General features: G+C 36.8%; 1 protein-coding gene across 4 annotated transcripts in view; it reads right to left on the reverse strand.

Annotated features, from left to right (window-relative positions):
- pcmtd1 (protein-L-isoaspartate (D-aspartate) O-methyltransferase domain containing 1) overlaps positions 1-21,338 on the reverse strand; it is a 76,644-nt gene that overhangs the window by 7,289 nt on the left and 48,017 nt on the right. For 3 of the 4 annotated variants that reach the window (XM_052022964.1, XM_052022963.1, XM_052022962.1), the window contains exons 3-5: positions 12,465-12,567; positions 5,717-5,888; positions 2,582-2,705 (exon numbers count right to left, since the gene is read on the reverse strand). In XM_052022964.1, coding sequence (XP_051878924.1) covers positions 2,582-2,705; positions 5,717-5,888; positions 12,465-12,567 — 399 coding nt within the window. The remainder of the gene's footprint in view (positions 1-2,581; positions 2,706-5,716; positions 5,889-12,464; positions 12,568-21,338) is intronic. The other variant, XM_052022966.1, reaches the window with a different exon arrangement.

The raw sequence follows: 21,338 nt of genomic DNA on the forward strand, positions 1-21,338 counted from the left end.
TTTAGATCCTGTATGTAATTATATACAGATAGTTATTAATCCTATGGTGCTTTTCATGGAGAAGTTATAATATGAATTTCATATTAAATGCAAGAGAAGCAAGGTTACTTCTGAAATTAGGGCCATAAAATTAAACAGACAATTAAAAGAGATATGGGAACAAGTTGTTTGAGGTGCAGGAAAAAGTTACAGGAGACAAGCAATGACAAACAAAGAAATAAGTAATGATTGCCTATGAATATACACTGTTTTGAGAAATAAAAACTCCAGTGGATAAACTATAAAACCACCAGCTATAATAGTTAAAGATGGTATAGATTAAATCTTGCAAAAAAGTAACAAATCAGAAGATTGGGAGAAATTAAAACAATTCAGCAAAGAATGGAAAAGGAAGAAAATGGAGAGGAAGCTAGTAAGAAATATAGTGGGACAGAACTTGCTGGGAAGGATTGTATTCGTCCCCATACAGCTGACATCACTATGCACAAGTACCAAAGAGTCCCGTAGCAGAGTGCAAACTTGCTTCAGTTCCCCAGCATTTGCACTTGGGAACATGCCTGCTGAGCTAGATCTAGCTGAACTTGGTGCACAATGGAGGGGAACAACTATAGTGCAACAAGCATGGTATTTACATTTTTTTTAAAATTGAGGTTAGTTAACTGTTTTCAGAGTTGTATTCCTTTTTTTTAAAAAAAAGGAAAAGCTTGTTTAAATGACTTTGAACAGTTTCTGAATATTTTAAAATTAATTAGAAAATTGAGATTTTGCTGGCTGTCAATTTTTCTTCTGAAGGAACATCTGTTTGAATGCTAAAGCTTGTTTTGCACCTTCCACAACCTGACAATATTATTTGCATAAAGCCTTGCAACTGTATTGGGCATTGCTATTTAGGAAAAGGAAAAAATTACCAGCAAGCTAACTTTGCACAAAGCAAGAACATATTTAAAAGCACATAGGTTAGTGGAGGCCATCAATGGCTTGATAAATGAAAGTAAAAGCTAAGAAGCAAGACTGGCAAAAGTAAACTTGCACCCATTCGAGATAGAGAAAGGAATGTTTATGGCGCACATTTGGATTTTCACGAGACATTAGATGAGATGTTAATGGCATTACAACAATATATTAGCATGGGATTCAGGATTGCCTCATGGACTGAAAACAAGAGCACAAATTAATGGATTTTGGCCTGGCAGGGTACAGGTGTGGGAGTACTGTGAATATCCATGCTTCAGCCTCCGTTATGCAAAATCTGTATTAATCATTCAGAAGGGGGATCAAGAAGAATATATTCAGGTTTAAAAATGATAAAAATCCAAGTGATCAAGTAAACTGTGGAGGAGGAAAGAAGTCATTAAACCATACAAGGTGGCTGAATAACTGGGAAGATGGAGTATAATATATAGGGGCAGTGTGAAATCATTTTGATACGAAGAATTTAAAATGCAATTTAAAACAAAATAAGACCAAGTGTTTAGTGGCATTCAGTGGAGTATGGGGATTCTTATATACAGGTACACACCAAAAAGTTAACATGTAGATACACCAAACAATTAGAAAGGCAAATGGCATGTCAGCCTTGTATAGGCTTTCAACTATTTACCCAAAATTATACCACAAAATGACCAACCTAATTGGATCCAATATTTGATTCATTTGAACAATAATGCTTAAACATGATGGGATAATTTCCCTTGGTTTTATCATAGCAATCTTGAGTGATATCAATCAAAACAGTATAAGATAAAGGAATTTTAAACGCAAGTTGCATCAAGTTTTAAATATTTTTAATTTATTCTATTGATAGTTTAAAAATTACATCAGGTAAAATGGGTGCTAGCCACAAAAAGTTACAATCTCAGACTGAGAGAAGAATGCAGAGCTTCAGGCAACTGTCTGTTTGATGAAAAATTCTTCAAGGAACCTTAACCTTAGGGAGATAGGTACAACTATTAAGTTATGCTTAATAGCCAAAAAAAAAAATTTGCAATACTGAGCCTCATACCATCAAAGATATTCTGTTCAACCTACCTCACGCTGCACATTCTCTGCAACTGAAACTAACTTGATTTCTCTTTTCCAATTCTGACAAAGGGTCTTTGACCTGAAACATTAACTCTGTTTCTCTTTTCATAGATGCTGCCTGACCTGCTGAACATTCACAACATTTTCTGCTTTTATTTGTCTTCTATCAAATCCAGTCAGCAGTATTCCAGGGGATGGGATTTCTGCATCATACTACTCAAAGTCTACAACCTGCCATCTGAGACATTGGTGCAGGGGCCAGTAAGATCAGACCTTCACATCCAGCCCAGATAAGCGTGGGCATACAGGGGCTATGGATGGTGAGCTGGGTCCAGTATAAGATAATCTGACCCTTTTGAGTGTACATCTTGAAACTCAGACCTTCTTAATATGGCATTTCAATATTTAGCAGAGAACACAACAGATGATTCCGGATGAGTCACACAAATGGCATGGCCCTTCATGTCCCATACATTAAACCAATGCATATTGGCCAAGCTCAATTCATATTATTCTCTTGTTTTCTCCATTTCAAAAAAAAGGCATTTTGAGTACTTACGCAGCTTTACATTCTCTGACTTGAAGCAGTCAGAACGATTTGGTTGGATAAGAGGAGCGAATGAAACCGCCAATATGTTTTTAGTTTCCCATGTGTTTTGTCCTGTGCGTATTATCTGGGTAAGCTGTGGAGAAGGAGGACATTAGATAAATGAGGCAGTATTCTCCATGGAATGTTAAATAATTTTTTATACACACTTTCTACAGTCACAGTTCATAAATAGACTAATCCTACCGTCATTTTGGACTCAGAAAACATTAGTGCTTTACTGTTATGTAGTGCCTATCACTGATCTCCAGCTTTTTTTTCTTTCAGTTGGCTGTGAATTTTGGCCATCAGATTTTAAACTGGAGATTTTGGAACCTGGAGCATACATAAGCCTACTCCTACAACAAATTATTTTTCTTTACATTAAGGTCTATACGTCAAGCTCAGTGGACTATCCATTGGGCTATTGACCATTGCATAATAAACAGTTCAAGAAAAGTAAATGGATGAGGAGCTTAAAAAAATGCTAAGACATTTTCTCTGAATTGCTTAATTTAGGAGTTGAAAAAACCTGAGATAAATACATTAAGTAAAATTCATTACTACATCATGATTCATTTTTAGGTTTGTTCAAATAATCAGTTAAGAGCAATTTCCTACTGCAACTGAATAAAACATAAGAGATCAAATACAACCCATCTAACAAGCAAAGTCGACTATCTCGTCATAATTCCCATACCTCACCAACCACCACCTTGCTCATATTTCACAGATGAAATTCCTAAACCAATAATTCCTAAATCAAGACTGAGAATTTAACATAATCATGTCGACAAGATACAAATATGAATTAAGACTACACATTCATTTCAGATGAAAGCCTTGGATTTAGTAGAGACACCTTTGTCCTAGATTGATCAAATTTAAATGTTGACTTAATGGATGAGAGCGCAATGTGCCAAATCTGATATCTCAAATAAGACCCCACTATTTATAATTTTCAACATTCCATTCCTTAATTTGTGTTTTACATTGTGCTTTTCATACTCTCCCCCCCCCCAGTGTGTACAATGCAAAGTACTTCTGTCAACCAATGAAATGTGAAAACTGCATTTTCCAGGGACTTCAGAAATTGGCATTGTGTCACATATTAATAACCATCTGAATAAGCTCCTATGGTTTGTAAAGTGTAATTACAGGAGGTCATTCAAAAGAACCTTTACCAGTTAAAAGTGGAATTTTATTTCTACAATCATTCCATTCCACCATTTGCAAAAACTTGCCTAGAAATATTAGAAAGCACAAGAAATGTATAATAAACTGCATCAAGAAATATAGGTCTTAATATGATGGAAAGCTTTATTCAACTCTGTACTCTTAGTAGACAGCAACTAATCCCCACAAGTACACAAAGTACAATCTGCTTCTAGTAAAATTAATAAAGGGTGCAAGACAATACCTTTCTATTTTATGTTCTTGTGAATCCTTATTCTCAACAATAGCAATATTCAGCATGTGAGTACTCAAGAGAAGGCTCAAGCATTTGTGACCACATTAAGTCAGATGTGCTGAGCTGATCATCCTCCAGAGATCCCTATCATCATAGAAGCTCCCTTTCACCCAATTCCATTCACAATATCAAGAAATGCCTGAGAGGAGCACTGGAGACTATACAACCCCCTTGCTGTAATACAGAATACTTGCACTCCCGAATTGACTGTGCCTCTAGCCAGGCTAGTACATTTACAACACTGCCAGTTACCCAATAAAATGGAGAATTGCTTTGGTACATCCTGTTCAAAAAGAATAGAACAAATACAATCAAAGCAATTAGAGCCCAATCGGTTCTCAATCAAAGTGATGGAATGTTTCATCAACAGTGCAATCAAATGGCATTTACTTGCCAATATCTTGATCAACGCCCTGCTTGGATTTCTCCAGGACTACTTGGCTCCACAGTCATGGTCTAAACATGGACCAAGGAACTGAATACCAGAGGCCAGGTCAGCTGTTCTTATTATGAGCTCTAGTAAAATTACTAAGCCCCAAAGGGGAAATATTCCAGTGGCTGGAGCCACACTTCGCAGAAACGACATTGGATGTGGTCATTATAACTCAATCATTGTAGCCCCAGAACTCTGCTGCAGGAGTTCCTCAGGGCAGTGTCCTAGACCCAACCATCTTCAGCTGCCTCATCAGTGCCCTTCCTTCCATGACGCCAGAAGTGCTGACGTTTGCTGCTGATTGCACCAGGGTTCGATTTCAATGCAGTAGCGTATGTCTGCAAGCAGCACATATCTGTAAGCAGCAAGGAGTAATTAACATTCAGGCATGGACTGACAAATGCCAAGGAGCACTTATGCCACAAAGTGCCAAACAATGACCATCTCCAACAGAAGGAAGTCTAACTACCACCCCTTGACATTCAATTGAATTACCATAACCAAGTCCACTACCATTAGCTTCTTGGTGTCATCATTGACCAGAAATTCAACTGGACCAGCTGCATAAATGCTATGGCTACAAGAGCAAAGAGTTTGGTTATCATGCAATGAGTGACTTAAGTCCCAATCCCCAAAACAGTTCCACTATGTACAAGACACATATTAAGTAATATGATGGAGTACCTTCTGATTGCCTAGGTAAGTGCAACTCAAATGACGCTCAAGCAGCTCAACATTATCCAGAACAAAGCAGCCCATTAGACTGGTATCCCTAACATTCATTCCCTCGAATACAAGCACAAAGTAGCTGCAGAATGTACCACCGACAAAATGCCATGCAGTTATTTGTCTCCATTCCCCCCACAGGTAATAGCAGGAAGATGCTGTTTGCAATCAGGGGATGAATAGTTCAAGTCTTCAATTTTCTACTCAAGTTGAGGAACATAATTGTACCAAAAAAAATTAATATTTCCATTGTTGCTATTTCCAGTGGGAATTAGCATGGGAGTGATAAGGTCGATGTCAGATTAGACCCTTACAGAAGCAACCTACATTTCATCAGTCTGGGCTATAATTGAACTTAGGACCCACCAAAAGACTGATCGACTTAAGTGAATTTTGAAGTATATCACAGGACAAAAGGAAAAGTCAATAAAACAAACACTTAATAAACACAACCGACTGTTTTAAGGGATAACAGTACCTGATCTTCCATAGGCATAACAAGAATTCCACCAACTTTCAGGAAGATTTTCATGTAATTCTCATGATCTTTTTGGACTCCAGCTCCACAATAAACACGATCATATTGAAGATTGTCTGACAAGACATCTATGCAGTTCCCAACCACAAAGACTGGCTCACAGAATTCAAACCTATAATATAAAAACAAACATTAAATAACTCTTGCGTTTTATAAAACGACCATTTGGATTACATGCAGAAAACTGTATGCAAGTCCTCCTGCTTTACAGGTGAATTGTTGGGCTATAACAAACTAACATCATACTTTTACAATGCACAAAGTAAAATGCAATTATTAAATTAATAGTAACTTTTACCACTTAATGCAATTAAAATAACAGGAGCAGAATTGTTCTTAGTTGTGATAACACTCCGGAGTGAAGAGAAAAAAAAAAATCAGAAAAAAGGAGACTTGCATTCATTTTAAAATTTGTTGGAAAATATGAAATTGAAAAGCTAATGAGATCCTGCACCACAATATTCAGTACATTACAATATCAAAAACTAATCAGCTTTAGGAATTGCTTTCCTAATTTTTGATTAGATTATCCTTTCAGATTCATTAGACACAAATGGAAGCAGACACAAATGGAAGCAAACAAATTCAGACTTAACAGAGATCACTTTTCACTTGAATTAGAAAACATATCAAAGCACCATATAGTTACGTTTAAAATGATGAAAAGATGGGATAAGGCAGAGAGTCAAAGTAGTTCATACTTAAAGAACAATGGGTCAAATAAGATAAATGTAAAGAAATTAACAGTGGAAGAAACTTCTTCCACACTCTTGTGCAATTGTTGAATTAACTTTCGAAGTCAGAGGTTGAGGCTCAGGCTCAAATTATCAGCATTCAAGGTAAGGGAAAATGGTGGATAAATACAACTAGAAATATCTGTTGATAGGCCTGCTTGGTCCTATTCCTTTTATGTACATCTAGGTCTGCACTTTTATTTCCTCTAGGTTTGATATCTATGGGACTCAAAAAGCATCTAGAAATATAACAAGAAAATGGGAAGTAAACTTCCCCATATTGGTATTGGTTTATTATTGTGACATGTACTGAGATGAAGTGAAAGGCTTTTGTCTGCATGCCATTCAAGGAGATCACACCATACACAAGTACATCGAGGTAGTAAAAAGAAAATAGAATGCAGAATATAGTGTTGCAGCTACAGAGAGAGTGCAGTGCAGGTAAATGATATTAAATGCAAGGGCCATGATGAGGCAGGTTGGGAGATCAAGAGTTCATCTTTGGTGTATGAAAAATCCATTCAAGATATTCCAGTAAGATTCTCCTATCCTTTTCCAACATTAGCTTCATTCTGATGGTGATGAGGAGGCTTACAGAAGTGAGATAGATTGGCTGGTTGAGTGTGAGTGGTGTCGCAACAACAACCTCGCACTGAATGTTAGCAAGGCAAAAGGAATTGACTGTGGATTTAAGGAAGGGGAAGTCAGGAGAACACACACCAGTCCTCATTGAGGGGTCAGCAGTGGAAAGGGTGAGCAGCTTCAAGTTCCTGGGCATCAACATCTCAGAGGATCTATCCTAGGCCCAACACATTGACGCAATCACGATGTGATTGAGGAGATTTGGTATGTCACAAAAGACTCTTACAAATTTCTATAGATGTATGTTGGAAAGCATTCTGACTGGTTGCATCAGAGCATGCTATGGAACCTCCAATGTACAGGATCGCAAGAGGCTGCAGAGGGTTGTAGACTCAGCCAGCTCCACCATGGGCTCATCATCCCCACAATCAAGAACATCTTCAAGAGGTGGTGCCATCCATCACTAAGGACTCTTACCATTCAGGACGTGCCCTCTTCTCGTTACTACCATCAGGGAGGTGGTACAGGAGCCTGAAGACCCATACTCAACAATTCAGGAACAGCTACTTCCCCCTCCGACATCAGATTTCTGAACGACCAATGAACCCATGACCATTACTTTATTCATTTTGGTTTGCACTATTTTTGTAATTTATAGATTTTTATGTCTGTGCACTGTACTGCTGCCACAAAACAATTTCATGTCATATGTCAGTGATAATAAATCTGATTCTGTGTTCTTTTATGGATAAAATCAACTGGTGTGAAATTTTTCTCCAATGTTAGGAAGGTTTGAAATTAGCCTCCATCATAAATTCCATTCATTAACCACCAACTGTGATCTTTTTCCTGGTAACTCTCTGAAACAGATCTGACTGATCCACTAAGGGTTGAATTTTGGACCTCGTATCCATTCAATCAGTAAGACTACCTACTTGCATCTATGTAACATCACTCACTCACACCCTCCCTTCCTTAATACATCTTCAGCTGAGATCCTCGTCCATGCATTTGTTACTTCTAGGTTTGGTAATTCCAGCTCACTCCTGGTTGGCACTCTTATTCAGAATCATTAAATGGAGGTCATCCAAAATTCTACTATCCCAACACATACTAAATACCATTTATCCATCATCCCTGCACTTCTTGACTTTCACTGGATACTGATTAAGCAAGTATGTACAACTCAAGCCAACAGAAATGTTTCCATCAAATACTAAGGCTCTTTGGTGCTACATGGTGTCAAATATTGCTTTTATGTGAATGCAATCACATTCCCTTCACTTTTGGAATTAAGCTCTTTTGTTCATATTTGGATCAAGGTCTGGAGCATGGTGGTTCAGGCAGAATGCAAACTCATCAGCACAGCCCTGTAAATAACTTCCATAACTTCATTAATATTTGAGTGTAGGCTAATGGAGTTGTAATTGAACGGCTGAATTGGATTTGTCCTGTTTTTCATCGACAGGGTACATCAGTGCAATTTTTACTCAGTCAGCCAGATGCTAGCATTTTAGCTTCTACTGAAACAATTTAGTTATAGGAGCAGATTGTTCTACAATCTAAGTACTCTGTACCGCAGCCAAGCTGTCATTACATTCATAACTTCAGTACTATGATCTTGATCTGATATGAAGTAAATTGAGTGGCTGAAATCTCACATCAATGATTGCAAGGACCTTAGGAGAAGATGGGAGATGAATCATCGGTGATGCTTGTGGCCGAAGACAGCTGCAAATGCTTCACTTGGGTTTGGGACTTTGTTATGATGTACCATTGTTGAGCTTTGACATGATCATGGCAATTCCTTCTCCTGCTAGTTCTTTGACCTCTCACAAAAATTCACAAATGGGATCCAAACCATCAGTTGAAGGATCAGTCGAAACCAGGTACAGCATGCTCTTCCATTGTTTGCATGTTTGTGTTGCAGCATTACCAGATTGGCACCCCACTTTTAGATACATCTGGTGCTGTGCCTGGCATGCTTTTTCTCCCCTTCATTGAACCAGGGTTGGTTGTCTGATTCAGGAGAAAAAAAAAGAAACAGAAGAGGATGCAACAAAAAAAAAACAAAGCCACTTTCTGACTTTCCATGAAATCTGAATGCCTACAACTTATAGTATGGACAGGTAACATATCCTGGTGTGACAATGTGTTAACCACCATTCTTCTAGCTTCACCATATTCTTTGTAATACTCTTTAATCACCATCTCTTTGGGAAGTAACAGCATAAAAATACTTCAAACTATAACTTCATTTAATTTAACGATGCATAAAAAAATTCCAATATCCTAATTCAATTTTGTGTAACCACAAATTAATGAATTGAGAGGCAGAACATAAAATGTAGGTTTGTATATTAATTTCTAAAACACTGATCAATGTACAACTTCTCTAACAATTCATCTGGTTACTTGGGATATTTTTCTAACTAGACAGTATTATATTAATTTATATTAATAAAAACACAGCTACATTCCAGGCATAGATTCTTTTGAGTGCATGGTGAATTCTACTTTATGCTATTATATAATTCAAGAAAATAATACCAAATTGTTTCAAGAATATGACGCTTGCTGGAAGCTTTTTTTTATACATAAAGAAAAATGAATGTTGCAACAATTACTCTTCAATCTTTTTTGGCGGTCACAGTTTCATCACAGTTGTCATTCTCAGTTTGAAAAAGTGATTCCAAATGAGAACTAAGAATCCACTGCAATAATGACAGAAGTACTTTTTCCTCCAACTGATACAATTTTAAATGTCAGTATTATTTGATTGCATTGCCCAAAATTTACAATACCAGAAGTCAATAACAAAAAAAAACACAATTAGACAAGGAATGAAGTTTTATATACATTGCAAATACAATTACAGCCAAAAGGAATATAATTTTGATCTAGCTTTATTTGAAGAGCAGGCTAATAGGTCACATCATCTGAACCATCCCACTGCTCAGACTTGCCACCATGCACCCTCATCTCTTCTACATTTGGAACCATGAACAAGCTAACCTAGAGGACAGAACTGGTGGAGTAAAGCAGGTTCTGAGTAGCAAAGAGGCCAGCTGTTAATGGGGTTTTTGTTATTTTTTAATAATTACTTAAATCATTAAAAAGTAAAAATTTGGAATTAAAATAAGCAAGGCATTTATCTTTTGCTGCAGGGTTGGGAACTCAATTTATTGCCATTCATAAACCAGCCTTCCTTGGCATAATGCTAAGGGCCAGATGATATATACATCTGGACCCTCTCTTTCAGCTCATCACTGCTCAGCCACTGGACTGAATAGCAAGTCCAGCAATGGAGCAGACAATCAAACGTATTGGTATCTGACCTCTAGCTCCTCTCAAACAATTGTGTTTCAGTCATATCCATGAATGTCCAAAATGTAATGAGGCACTAATGGCCAATATCTAGCAGTTTCCTTCAGAACCACCATCTATCAGTCAGCACAGTTCAAGCCCTTATACTCCATACCCTTTGTACAGGCCACCTTAATTACTTGCTATACTTGCATGTTATCTGTTTCATGCACTAAAATACCCAGGTGCCTTTCTAGAGTAACATTTTGAAGTTTCACTATTTAACTAATAATCTGCTTTTCATTTTTATTTCTTAAGTGGATTACCTTGCATTGTACTCCATCTGTTACACTTCTTGCCCCTCACTTAAACCATCTCTATGCCTTTGCAGGTTCTTTGTATCTTCTCACAATCTGTTAACCCACCTATCTTTGTAGTACATTCCATCCTATCATCCAAATTGTCAATTTGGATTATAATTAGTCAAAGCTCCATCACTGATCCCCACCAGTTACTGACTGCTAGTCCGAAAATAACCCTTTTAACCTGGTTCTTTATCTGCTGTCAGTAAAATCCAAGTCCATATATATCACGGACAACAAGAGTCTCAGCACCGATCCCAATCAGAAAAGCATCCTTCCACCACTAGCTTCTGCCTGATCTATCTACTTATTTTTGTACTCACTAGCCGATGGAACTGGAAGCAATCCAGAGATTACTACCTTCAAGATCCTGTTCTAACCTTTTCTCCCCATGCTTATCCAACTTCCCACTCTGGTCACTGGTACCGATATGGCCCATATCTTCTAGCAGTTCACCCTCCCTGCTTCAGGATGCAATGCAACCAGTCACATCTCTGAGCCTGGCACCAGGGAAGCAACATATAATCTCTATGACCACAGAAGTGCCCATATGTCCCACTATGATTGAATCACCAATCACTATTGCTCTCTCACTCTTCTTCCTTTCCTGTGCAGCTGGTTACCTGTGGTTCTGACCACACTCTTCTTAGGAACCATTACTCTTCCACACAACAAAAAGAGAAAATGTGTTTGTGAGGGAGATTGATTCAGCAGACTCCTTACGACCTACTTGCTCCACCAAGTCTGCCTTGCAGGCACCCATTCCCAATCTGGCTGCACATTTCAGCTGCAGCGTGACCACCCCTTTAAGAATACTAACCACAAAATTCTCAGTTTTGCAAATGTGCCAGTGATGCCAGCCACTGTTCCAGCTCCAAAACCCAAAGTTCAAGCTGCTGATGCTGGAGATACTTTCAGCGTACATTATTGTCTAGATTACACAATGCATCCCCAACTTCCCACGTGGCACACAATGCACATTCCACTTAGCCAAGTGGCCCTAACATTCTTTCATGAGTTGTAAAGCAGAAATCAGACCTGACGATCAGCCACCAGCTTTCTACCAACATCAGTTCCAAACACTGATCTCACACATTTAAACCTACTGCTGGGCAGTTCTGTGTTTAAGCTTTTGAGGCCATTATTCCCACATTCATTGTAGGATATGGATAATACTGGCCACTAAATGGACTAAGTAACATCCAAAAACAACCATAGTATGGGACTAAAGTCAAGTGAAGACCTAGTAATATATGACTGGCAATTTCCCTCCTAAACTCCTTTTGTAACGTTGATATAATTCCTCCTAATATCAATTAAAATTTATGAAGTAAACTTTAACAAGTTGCTATGGTAGTATCAGAATGATTTCAGTGCCTTCGCTATTAGCCTAATACATCTGAAGGCTTTATAGTGGTTTAATTCTTTACCTCAAGACAAAATTCATGAAGTCATAGTACAACTATTTGATGGATCTTAATGAATAAATTAGCCAATTTAATGCCACAACGTAATGCCCCTTAGATATTTTAAGTGCAATCAATGTTTGCATGAATTAATATCAAATTAAGCAGAAAGGTCATCTGCTGCAAATTGGTGTTGTACGAGTTCTCAGGATTTAGAAAAAATGAGATAGGAATTTTAATATTAAGCCTTGAAGGAAAAAAAACTATTGAAAGCAAGTTCAAAGCACACTATACTTACTTATCAAAGCTGTCACTTTTTTTAATAAAATTATCCAACTTTTCTCTGGCATAATCTACCACATCTGCATGAATCTCAACTCCATGGTTTATCCCAAAAGGACCTAAAAAGCAAAAGGATTAAAAGTAACCATCTTAATACAAAAAATATTCTATTTTTACAATATAGATCTGGATCTGAAACACTAAATAATCTAGTTTAGCTCATCAATTCGGGTCAGATCCATAACTCACTAATGGTAATTTTTTTTTAAAAAACCTTTTTGGTAGTTCATCTTGACTCATTTGCAAGAATACTCAGAAACAAAGGCCATGGGTTCAAGTATCCTGAAAGGCTTGAGCAAAGAATCTACAAAGATAATTGCTGAGCAATTATTGAAGAATGTTCTGCATTATTGGAGGTCCCTTCTAGAAGCAACACTGGGGAGGGGATAGGAGATGTTCCAGCAAACATATCTTTTTCAAACATCAAAAATAGAATAAATTACCCGATTTATTACCACTCTAATGTCCTGTCCAACAGCTTCAATTTTCTTCAGTTTAGTTTGAAACATATCTCTAAACCATTCACTATTCTGCATTTCAAAAGGGTTACCACTGACTTGCTCACTTCCAAGGCTGTTAAGTCCAATTAAATGTAATTACTCATTTTCTCTGACTTCAGGGATTAATTTAATAGTTCTATTACATATTCAAAGCTTGAATATCTCATCTGCGCCACATTGACTGCAATGCTAAATTTCAGACTACCAAAAAGTTCTAAAAGACGTACGGGTAGGTTAATATGGGGTTTAAAATGGGCGGCGCGGACTCATTGGGCCGAAAGGGCCTGTTACCACGCTGTAAATAAAAAAAATTTAAAGAATAGTATCTTCTGAATTGTATACTACTGTTTAATGGTACACATCAACTTTTTTTGGAGAGACTTGGTAGGGCTTGTTTTCCTTTGCAAGTCTGTCAGATTCATGGTATAACTGCCTTAAGTAAAGGGAAAGGAAAATGAGGCGGATTACCTTCTAAGCACACATGTTAAGTCGCTTTCCAATTCCAATAGGTCCTTAGTTTTCCCAGCTTCTCTAGCACCCTGTTCCAAGTATCTACAACCTATATGTCAAGATGATGTCATGGTCTTCTGTTATCCTAATTATTCAATACCCAAATGCTACAAACTGAAGTTCAAGAATTTTAACTTATTTTCTTCAATACTTGAATATTTGAAAGCTTTGTTATAGTGCTTCTGAGTGGCTTTCTTAATGACAGTTTCTGTCACTGACAAGCACTGTTTAGGATTCTATTCCCTTTTCATATTTTCCCCCTCTCCTGCACTTCCACTCCCGAAAACCGCACCAAAACATTAAAAGAAATATTTTACCAGAATATCAACTCTCCCTCAGATCTACTTTAAACTTTTCCCTTTCGACCTTAAACCTGTATTGTCTGGTTCTAGTTTCCCTGCTTTGGGAAAAAGATTTTTACTATCTATCCTATTCATGGCTCTCACAATTTTATAAACCACTATAAGATCACTCCCTCAGCCTCCTACATTCCAGTAAAAATAAAACCAGCCTATCCAATCTCTCCTTATAATTACAGCCCTCCACTCCAAACAAAATCTTTGTGGATCTCTTCTGCACTCTCCCTACTGCGGTCACACGTCACATCCTTCCTGTAGTGTGGCACCTAGAACTGTACACTATTGCAAGTGCAGTCTAACCAACGGTTTGTACAACTGCAACACAACATTCCAACTCTTACACTCAATGCCTTGGCCTAAAAAGGCAAGCACATCAAATGCTTTTTTTACTACCCTATCGACCTGTGTCACCACTTCAGGGAGCTATGGATCGCTGGTGCCTTAACCTTCCAGACCAGCCTACAAGATCTTGTCAAAAGCCTTAGTGAAATCTACCTAAAATGTGTCTACCATGCTGCCTTCAACTTTCTTAATTACCTTCTCGAAATACTCAATCATATGTGAGAGACATGATCTTGCCTGCACTGAACCATGCTGCCTCCTCCTAATCATTCCCTGCCTTTCCAAGTGAATATAAATCCTATCCCTCAATCTCCTCCAGCAACTTCCTTACCACTGAACAAGGTTCACTGACCTGTTGTCTCCAGGCTTATCACTATCGCCCTTTTTGAAGAAGGGCACAACGTTAGCTAAATAGAAATGATGTATGCATTAGAAATCTTCTACAAGGATGCCAGTTGCCAAAGGAGATTGGATTGTCTTGATCAAGCCATCTGGAATGGATGTAAAGTATTTCTAGAAGTATTTTCCTTTTTTTTAAAAAAAGCGATTAGAGTACCTCCACTAAATACAGGCAAAACAAATAAATTTCCATATTCTATTAATATTTAGAAGAGAATATTATTTTCAATGATATCAGAATTAAATCTTCCTTAGTGAACAGAATTGCTTGCTTGAAAACAATTTGCAATGCCAGCAGCATTCTAAAGGCCACAAAAAGCCTACCCATTAAACCTGCTCTTACCTTCTGAATGAATCTGGATCTAAACCAAAAAAAAGAACAGACTTCCAAACATAAATTGCACAGAAATACTTTAGTCAGCCAGTGAAGTCACATGCCCAAGCTGAACTGATTGTCAAAACTATCAGACCGTGAATGTCTCTTATAATCAAACATTCATAAACTATTAAAATACTATTGTATTAAATTAAAAGTGAAGATAAAACAGAATAATTTGATATAGTAAATATTAAAATCAAATCAAATTGCAAAAATGTAAATTACCTAAAACTTGCCTCTCCCCTTTGCAGCCTGGCACAGGTTTAAAAGGCAAATTTCCCATGTAAATTCTAGAAAATTGCAGGAAGTTTACACTATCTTCAAATATTATTAGAAATCAAAGCTGCTGTCATTCTGATATACTGTCAGGTGTGTAGACGATTGGAGAGGCTAGCCAGCGTCTTGACCCTTTAGAAAGTTAAAGCTAAACATGCAAAACTGCCAGACTTCTGTGGAAATTTAAGGCTAACATTTTGCAGCAGGCATTGATCAAATTATTGGGTGTAACCAATTAGATCAGCTTCAAAAGTAATCCAAAAGGAAGGGATTCTTACAAGTACAGACCAAAGCATGATAATAACAGTAAAACAACAGAATAAGAAATACTCTGCATGGATTTAAAGATGTATTAAACATTTCCTATTCCTTTTTTTTAAAATACATATACTACATTTCCACAGTAGTAGAACCTTCACAATATCATTACATTTGGCAATTGCTAATCAGTAAACAATGGATTAGGTTAAAATGCGCAAAGTAACCACTGGATAAAATTTAAAAAATATTCTGGCATAAGAAGGTAACAAAATAGCTAAAATAAAACATACCTTTTTAGAATTTTCATTTTCTCCCCCACTGCTATGCAAGACCATAACAGTTGAATTTAATTTGAATGGGTTCCAGAAACAGGATGTGTTTCTTTTTATCTACACAAATGATCACATCAGGGATGTTCAGTGTCACATGTACTCACCTGTTATTCAGTAGCACTTGTAGTACAAGTTTGTTTAGATCTGAAGCAAAATATTGATTAGGTAATTATAACTCTCAAAATTTATACGCGTGAACATGATGGGAATTAGATGCACATTAAAAAAAACTAACAAAACCTTAAAATCGTCATTATAAAATTCAGGGACAACAGAGGCCCCTATAGAAAAGCTAAGATATCCAGTTCCAGGCATCCACAGCCATAATTTCATTTACAAGTTAGTTCTACACAATAGTCAGAAAATGAGCACCTGTACACAGATGTCATTCTTAAAAATATCAAATAAAACTTGATCTGGAGATTCCAAAAAGATTTTGGGAACATGTGGAAGAACTTTTAGCTAAAATGCAGTACTTTTTTTTAAATGGAAGATGAAACCTATATGGAATGCACTCCATCCTCCATTTATCTATTGTTCATTTGTTAGCTCACTTTTGCTCTTTCAACTTTAGATTTTAAAAAAATCAATACCGTAAAGATATCACTGGAGCTCAAGTCTGAAAATTTACAGACAATGCTGAAGATGAAAAATGAACAATACCTTCACTCAACATGTGGGTATTGCAAGTAATATAGTCAAAGATTAAAATTCTAATCACGTTGTGCTCTGTCCTTTTCCATCTTACTCTAGATTATTTAGCTTCTTTATTTTTGATCAGTCCATTGGCAGGTCTTGGCTTCCTGTAGCCATAGAATTCTTTGCTTACCCTGATATTAAGGTCAATTTATTAGGCACGTAAATTTCTCAAGCAATGAACAGAAAACCTTACTGTTTAGTTGCTTTAGTTACTGGGATACTGCAGATACAAGGAAGTATTTACTACTTTTTAAAATCAACCATCAAACAAAATGTATTGAAAAGATGAACAAGTATAGAAATAACATATTTTCACCTAGTACAAATCAAACACTAATGAAAAGATAATCAAGAACAGATTACATATATATTTATAAATAATGTAAGTTTGTAGTTCTTTCCTGGGAGTTTTCGCTAGTCCAAACTACTTTTTTCTCAATAAGTCCCAACTGACACAAGTCATTTCAACTAGTCAACGGCTTCAACTTGTTAAGCATCCTTGAACATAATGGGCAACTGCTCCTTAATTTTAATGAATTGAAAGACACTTTGAAGCAACTAGCCATCATATAGATAACTGAAGTGCATTACATGACATACATTAGTTTAGCCAACAGCTGCATCAAGCTAAGCTGAGAGATGGAATTTTACCTGTGAGCTTTTAACATTTTCTAGCGTTACGTTTCAAATTATCTTCGACTTACTCCATTTCTGCAAGCTTGTCTTGCCTTAGAAGCCAAGTAAAATCTGCACTCTTTCTGCTCTGGACTCTTGATCATCCATTCCCGTCATTCCATTAGTAGCAGATGTGCCTTCAGCTGGCATGGCCTATGGTCTAGAATTCTCTCCTTGACCTTCTTTATCTCTCCAACTCTTTCATTCTTCAAGAGACTACTTACAATGTACTTTTGACCAACATTCATGTTGTGTGATATTAAATTTTGTCCTGTGAGCCACTTGAAGGTTTTTGCAACATTAAAGGTACTCCAGAAATACAAGTTGTTGCTGATTACCAATAGGCAATTCTCAGTCTTTGATATCAGTTACACTGGCAGATTTCATAGTTCAAGGATCAACAGACAAGTATGACATAAGGATCTTTCCTCGAGCTCTCAAGTCGAGAGCTATAGGCGCACTGCCCAAAAGAAAATGCAGTGACAAGCCTGTTGAAACATTATCAACAATTAGGTCTGTAACCTTCATATACAAACTATATAATCAGACAAAAGGTGTTAACATCAGAATTCTCTCTCTCCTAGGAATTAAATTAATATAACTTTTATATCGACTGCTTTTGAACTGGAACAATATCACAAAGTGCTTCATTGAAGCAGATTCAAAATCAAAAGCCAAACCAAGTTCAATATTGGCATTGTAGAGAGGGATGGATATAATGCATTTAATGACTTCATCTTGCACAGCAAGTTTCTATGATTCTCAGAGGTAGCTTAAGTTTAGTGAACAAGGTTTAAAGGAAGGACAGCATGATTGTGAGGAGTTAATAGTGAAAATTGTGAACATATGGCAGCAGGGATTTGGATGCAAGCAACTTCATGAAGTTGCTATTGAAGTCAACACAAGATATTCCTCCCCTCTCACCCTGTTCACCAGAACTGAAATTGTACATCAAGGATCTAGGCAGTATAGAACTTAAAATAGTACAGGAGGTTAGTTGCAAACTTAAAATCCAAGTCAAATTTAAGTGACCAGTATGGTAATAAGCATCCATCAAGCATTCCATTAATTTTATTTTTGGAGGCTAAAATTCTTAGGCAAATGTCAATGTAACATTTTATCCTAAATCGCTAGGATTCTATGCTAGGAAATTATGCGAGAAGCATAATTTGCTTACAATGATCAATGTCACGGGAAAACAATGGGCCATCTTGACCTGCTAGTGGGGCTGGTCAGTTAAAAGCAGCTCAACTTTTAATCTTGCTTCTGCCCATCTTTTTGTTCAGTCTCCATGACTGCCTTACAAAGTATGATTGGATCACTGGAAATACTAAATACCTTTTATCAAAAAGTACCATCTGTACTGTGCCTACAAATTGGCTTGCAACAATTATTTTCGTATAATATATCCAAAAATGGGCAGCAATTGAACTACTCCCAAAACCACAAGCTGATGGTCAGTGCCAAATTTTTCACTCCCAAAAAAAAGTTGCATTCATATGGCATCTTTCATGTATTCTAAACTGTCCATAATTAATTGAATATTTCTAAACTCTAGTCGCACCAATAAATGTTCCGGTAAATCACTTTTAGTGATGTTGGTTGAGAGATAAGAGTCAAGAACTCATACATTACTCTTCAACAAAAAGTATGGCACTCTTTTGTATTCATCTGAGAGAGAAGACAAGATCTTAGTTAAAAGTATCATCCAAATGCTTGCATCTCCAACAGACCTTAGCAACATTTGACAAAATGCAAATGTATGATATGTCCAAAATGGCTGCAGCATTTGCAACATTACCAGTGACCGCATTTATAGAAGTAATTGCTCATTGTGATGCCACAAATATTAAGGCACTTATTTAGAACAATTAAAAAAAACTTAAGTTTACAACTATTATCCTCTTGGTACTTCACATAGTCAAATGTTATTTAAATTTGCAGCTCCAATAAACATAACTACGAGATGTTACTAAATAGGAGTTTTGTCATCTTTGTGTTATGGAGACTATGGTGCAGGGAGCATGGACAAAAAATGCAGCAGCAAATAATGACAATATTGGATGATAGCAACTTTCAAATGGCAAACAGCAAGACGCAGATGTTGAATCTACTTTAAAAAATGGGAATAACAATGGAATTGCACAGATTGTTTCGAACATACAGCATACAACTGGCCTTTTTGCTCAGTCCATACCACCATTTATGCTTACCATTCTTCCTTATTTAACTCTCAAAATAACTCCATTCCCTTCCAAGTGCTTATCCAGCTTCATCTTGTACGTCCCTATAGTATTTGGCTCAACAACCTTCTGTGATAACCTAACCTCTGAGAAGGATCTTATGTATTCTATATTGGATTTCTTGGAAACGATCTTAACAATCGTCCATAGTTTTGTCCTTCTTCTTTATCTACCTGTTTAATTTGTTAAAATTATCCATAAAGTTTTTAAGACTTTTTAAAAAAAGATTACCCTTCAGCCTTTTTTCAAGAGAAAGGTTCATCGTTTAATTTCGTTCACCAGCCTGTTTTCGTTCAATGGACTGATTCCTGGGATGGCAACATTGACGAATGGAGAGAGATCTGGACAATAAGGCTCATATTCACTAAAGTTTAGAAGATTGAGAAGGGATTTCATAGAAACCTATAAAATTCTACCAGGACGAGACAGATTACATGGACTATGCTCCCGACATTCCAAGACCAGATTCCACAGTTTTAAGATAAAGGGTACGCCATTTAATATTGAGATGAGAAATTTATCTTCCCAGAGTGTGGTGAATCTGTGGAGTTATATAGCAAATGAATCCAAATCATTAAAAATAATAAAGAAGTTAGTTATTTTCCCAAGGGCTAGAGGGATCACAGGATCTGGAGAGAAAGCTGGAACACGCTATTGAATTTGGATGATCAACCATGATAATTTTGAATGGTAGAGCAAGCTCCAAAGGGCCAAATCACATACTCCTGCTCCTATTATTCTATTTAGTAATTTGTCCAATTCCTTTGCCTATCCGCCTCATTTGTATACTTGTTCTTGTAATATGTAAACTATTTCTCTTATTAAAATATACTTCATACTTATTGGTATTGCAATTAACTTTCCAATTATATATCCATGCCAAATATTTAATATTTTCTTACAAATATTGCAGTTATCTTGTCTTACCATCAATTATCTCTCTCTACTAATTTGCTATCATCTGCGTCAGTAATGATGCATTTGATTCTTAAGTCTAAATCATTACAATTAACTGTGAACTATGGTGTCAACACTTGTTTTTTTGGGACTTGTGTCAGAGACTACAAAGATGAAAGCAACCAACTTTCTGCATGATTACTCCTTCTATCCAAATTAACCAATACATCTCCGACCTTGTTGATCAGATGACTCATTAAAGTACTAAATATATTCCCCAAGCTACTCAATTTAGTTATTCTCCACCTTCATTAGCACTTTCTGGCATGAGTAACATTAAGCACATTATCATGAACAATGTGCTGAGGAGCACCACTGACTTACTGAAACAAATGGACAGGATCTGCCACATAAACACTGTGGTACCAAAAGCAGGTCAGCAGTTAAATATTCTGTGCTGAGTCACCTTAATTCCCCAAAGCCAGTTACAACACGCAAATCAGGAATGACTGGTGTCTGGACTAAGCACTAATATCAAATTATTATTTCTTCTGGTAATATTTGTTCCAAGACCCACAATGTTGTTCTCACTAATATTTTGTTTTGCATCCTACCTACAGACATTGGAGATGATATCTGAACTTGACTCATTAAATTCTGTACTTTCTACCAAAAGTTCTATTAGCAGTTTGCTCTACCCCTGGAACTTAACTCAATCAGACCTCTTACTAATGGCAATAAAAGCTAATGTCCTAACAAAAAACATTGGCTACGGCTACAAATAGTCTTCCAAATGCCTCATGCTAACTTTTCTCTGATCAGTACAATTCATTTAATTTGATTATGGACCTGCTACAGCAAGAGAATAATGTGGTTTTTAAACAGCAGCTAGATTTCCTCACATTCATAGTTATACAGCACAGAAACAGGTCCTTTAGCCCAAATCGTTCATGCTGAC

This window comes from Pristis pectinata, chromosome 9, assembly GCF_009764475.1.
Source record: "Pristis pectinata isolate sPriPec2 chromosome 9, sPriPec2.1.pri, whole genome shotgun sequence".
NCBI lineage: Eukaryota > Metazoa > Chordata > Chondrichthyes > Rhinopristiformes > Pristidae > Pristis > Pristis pectinata.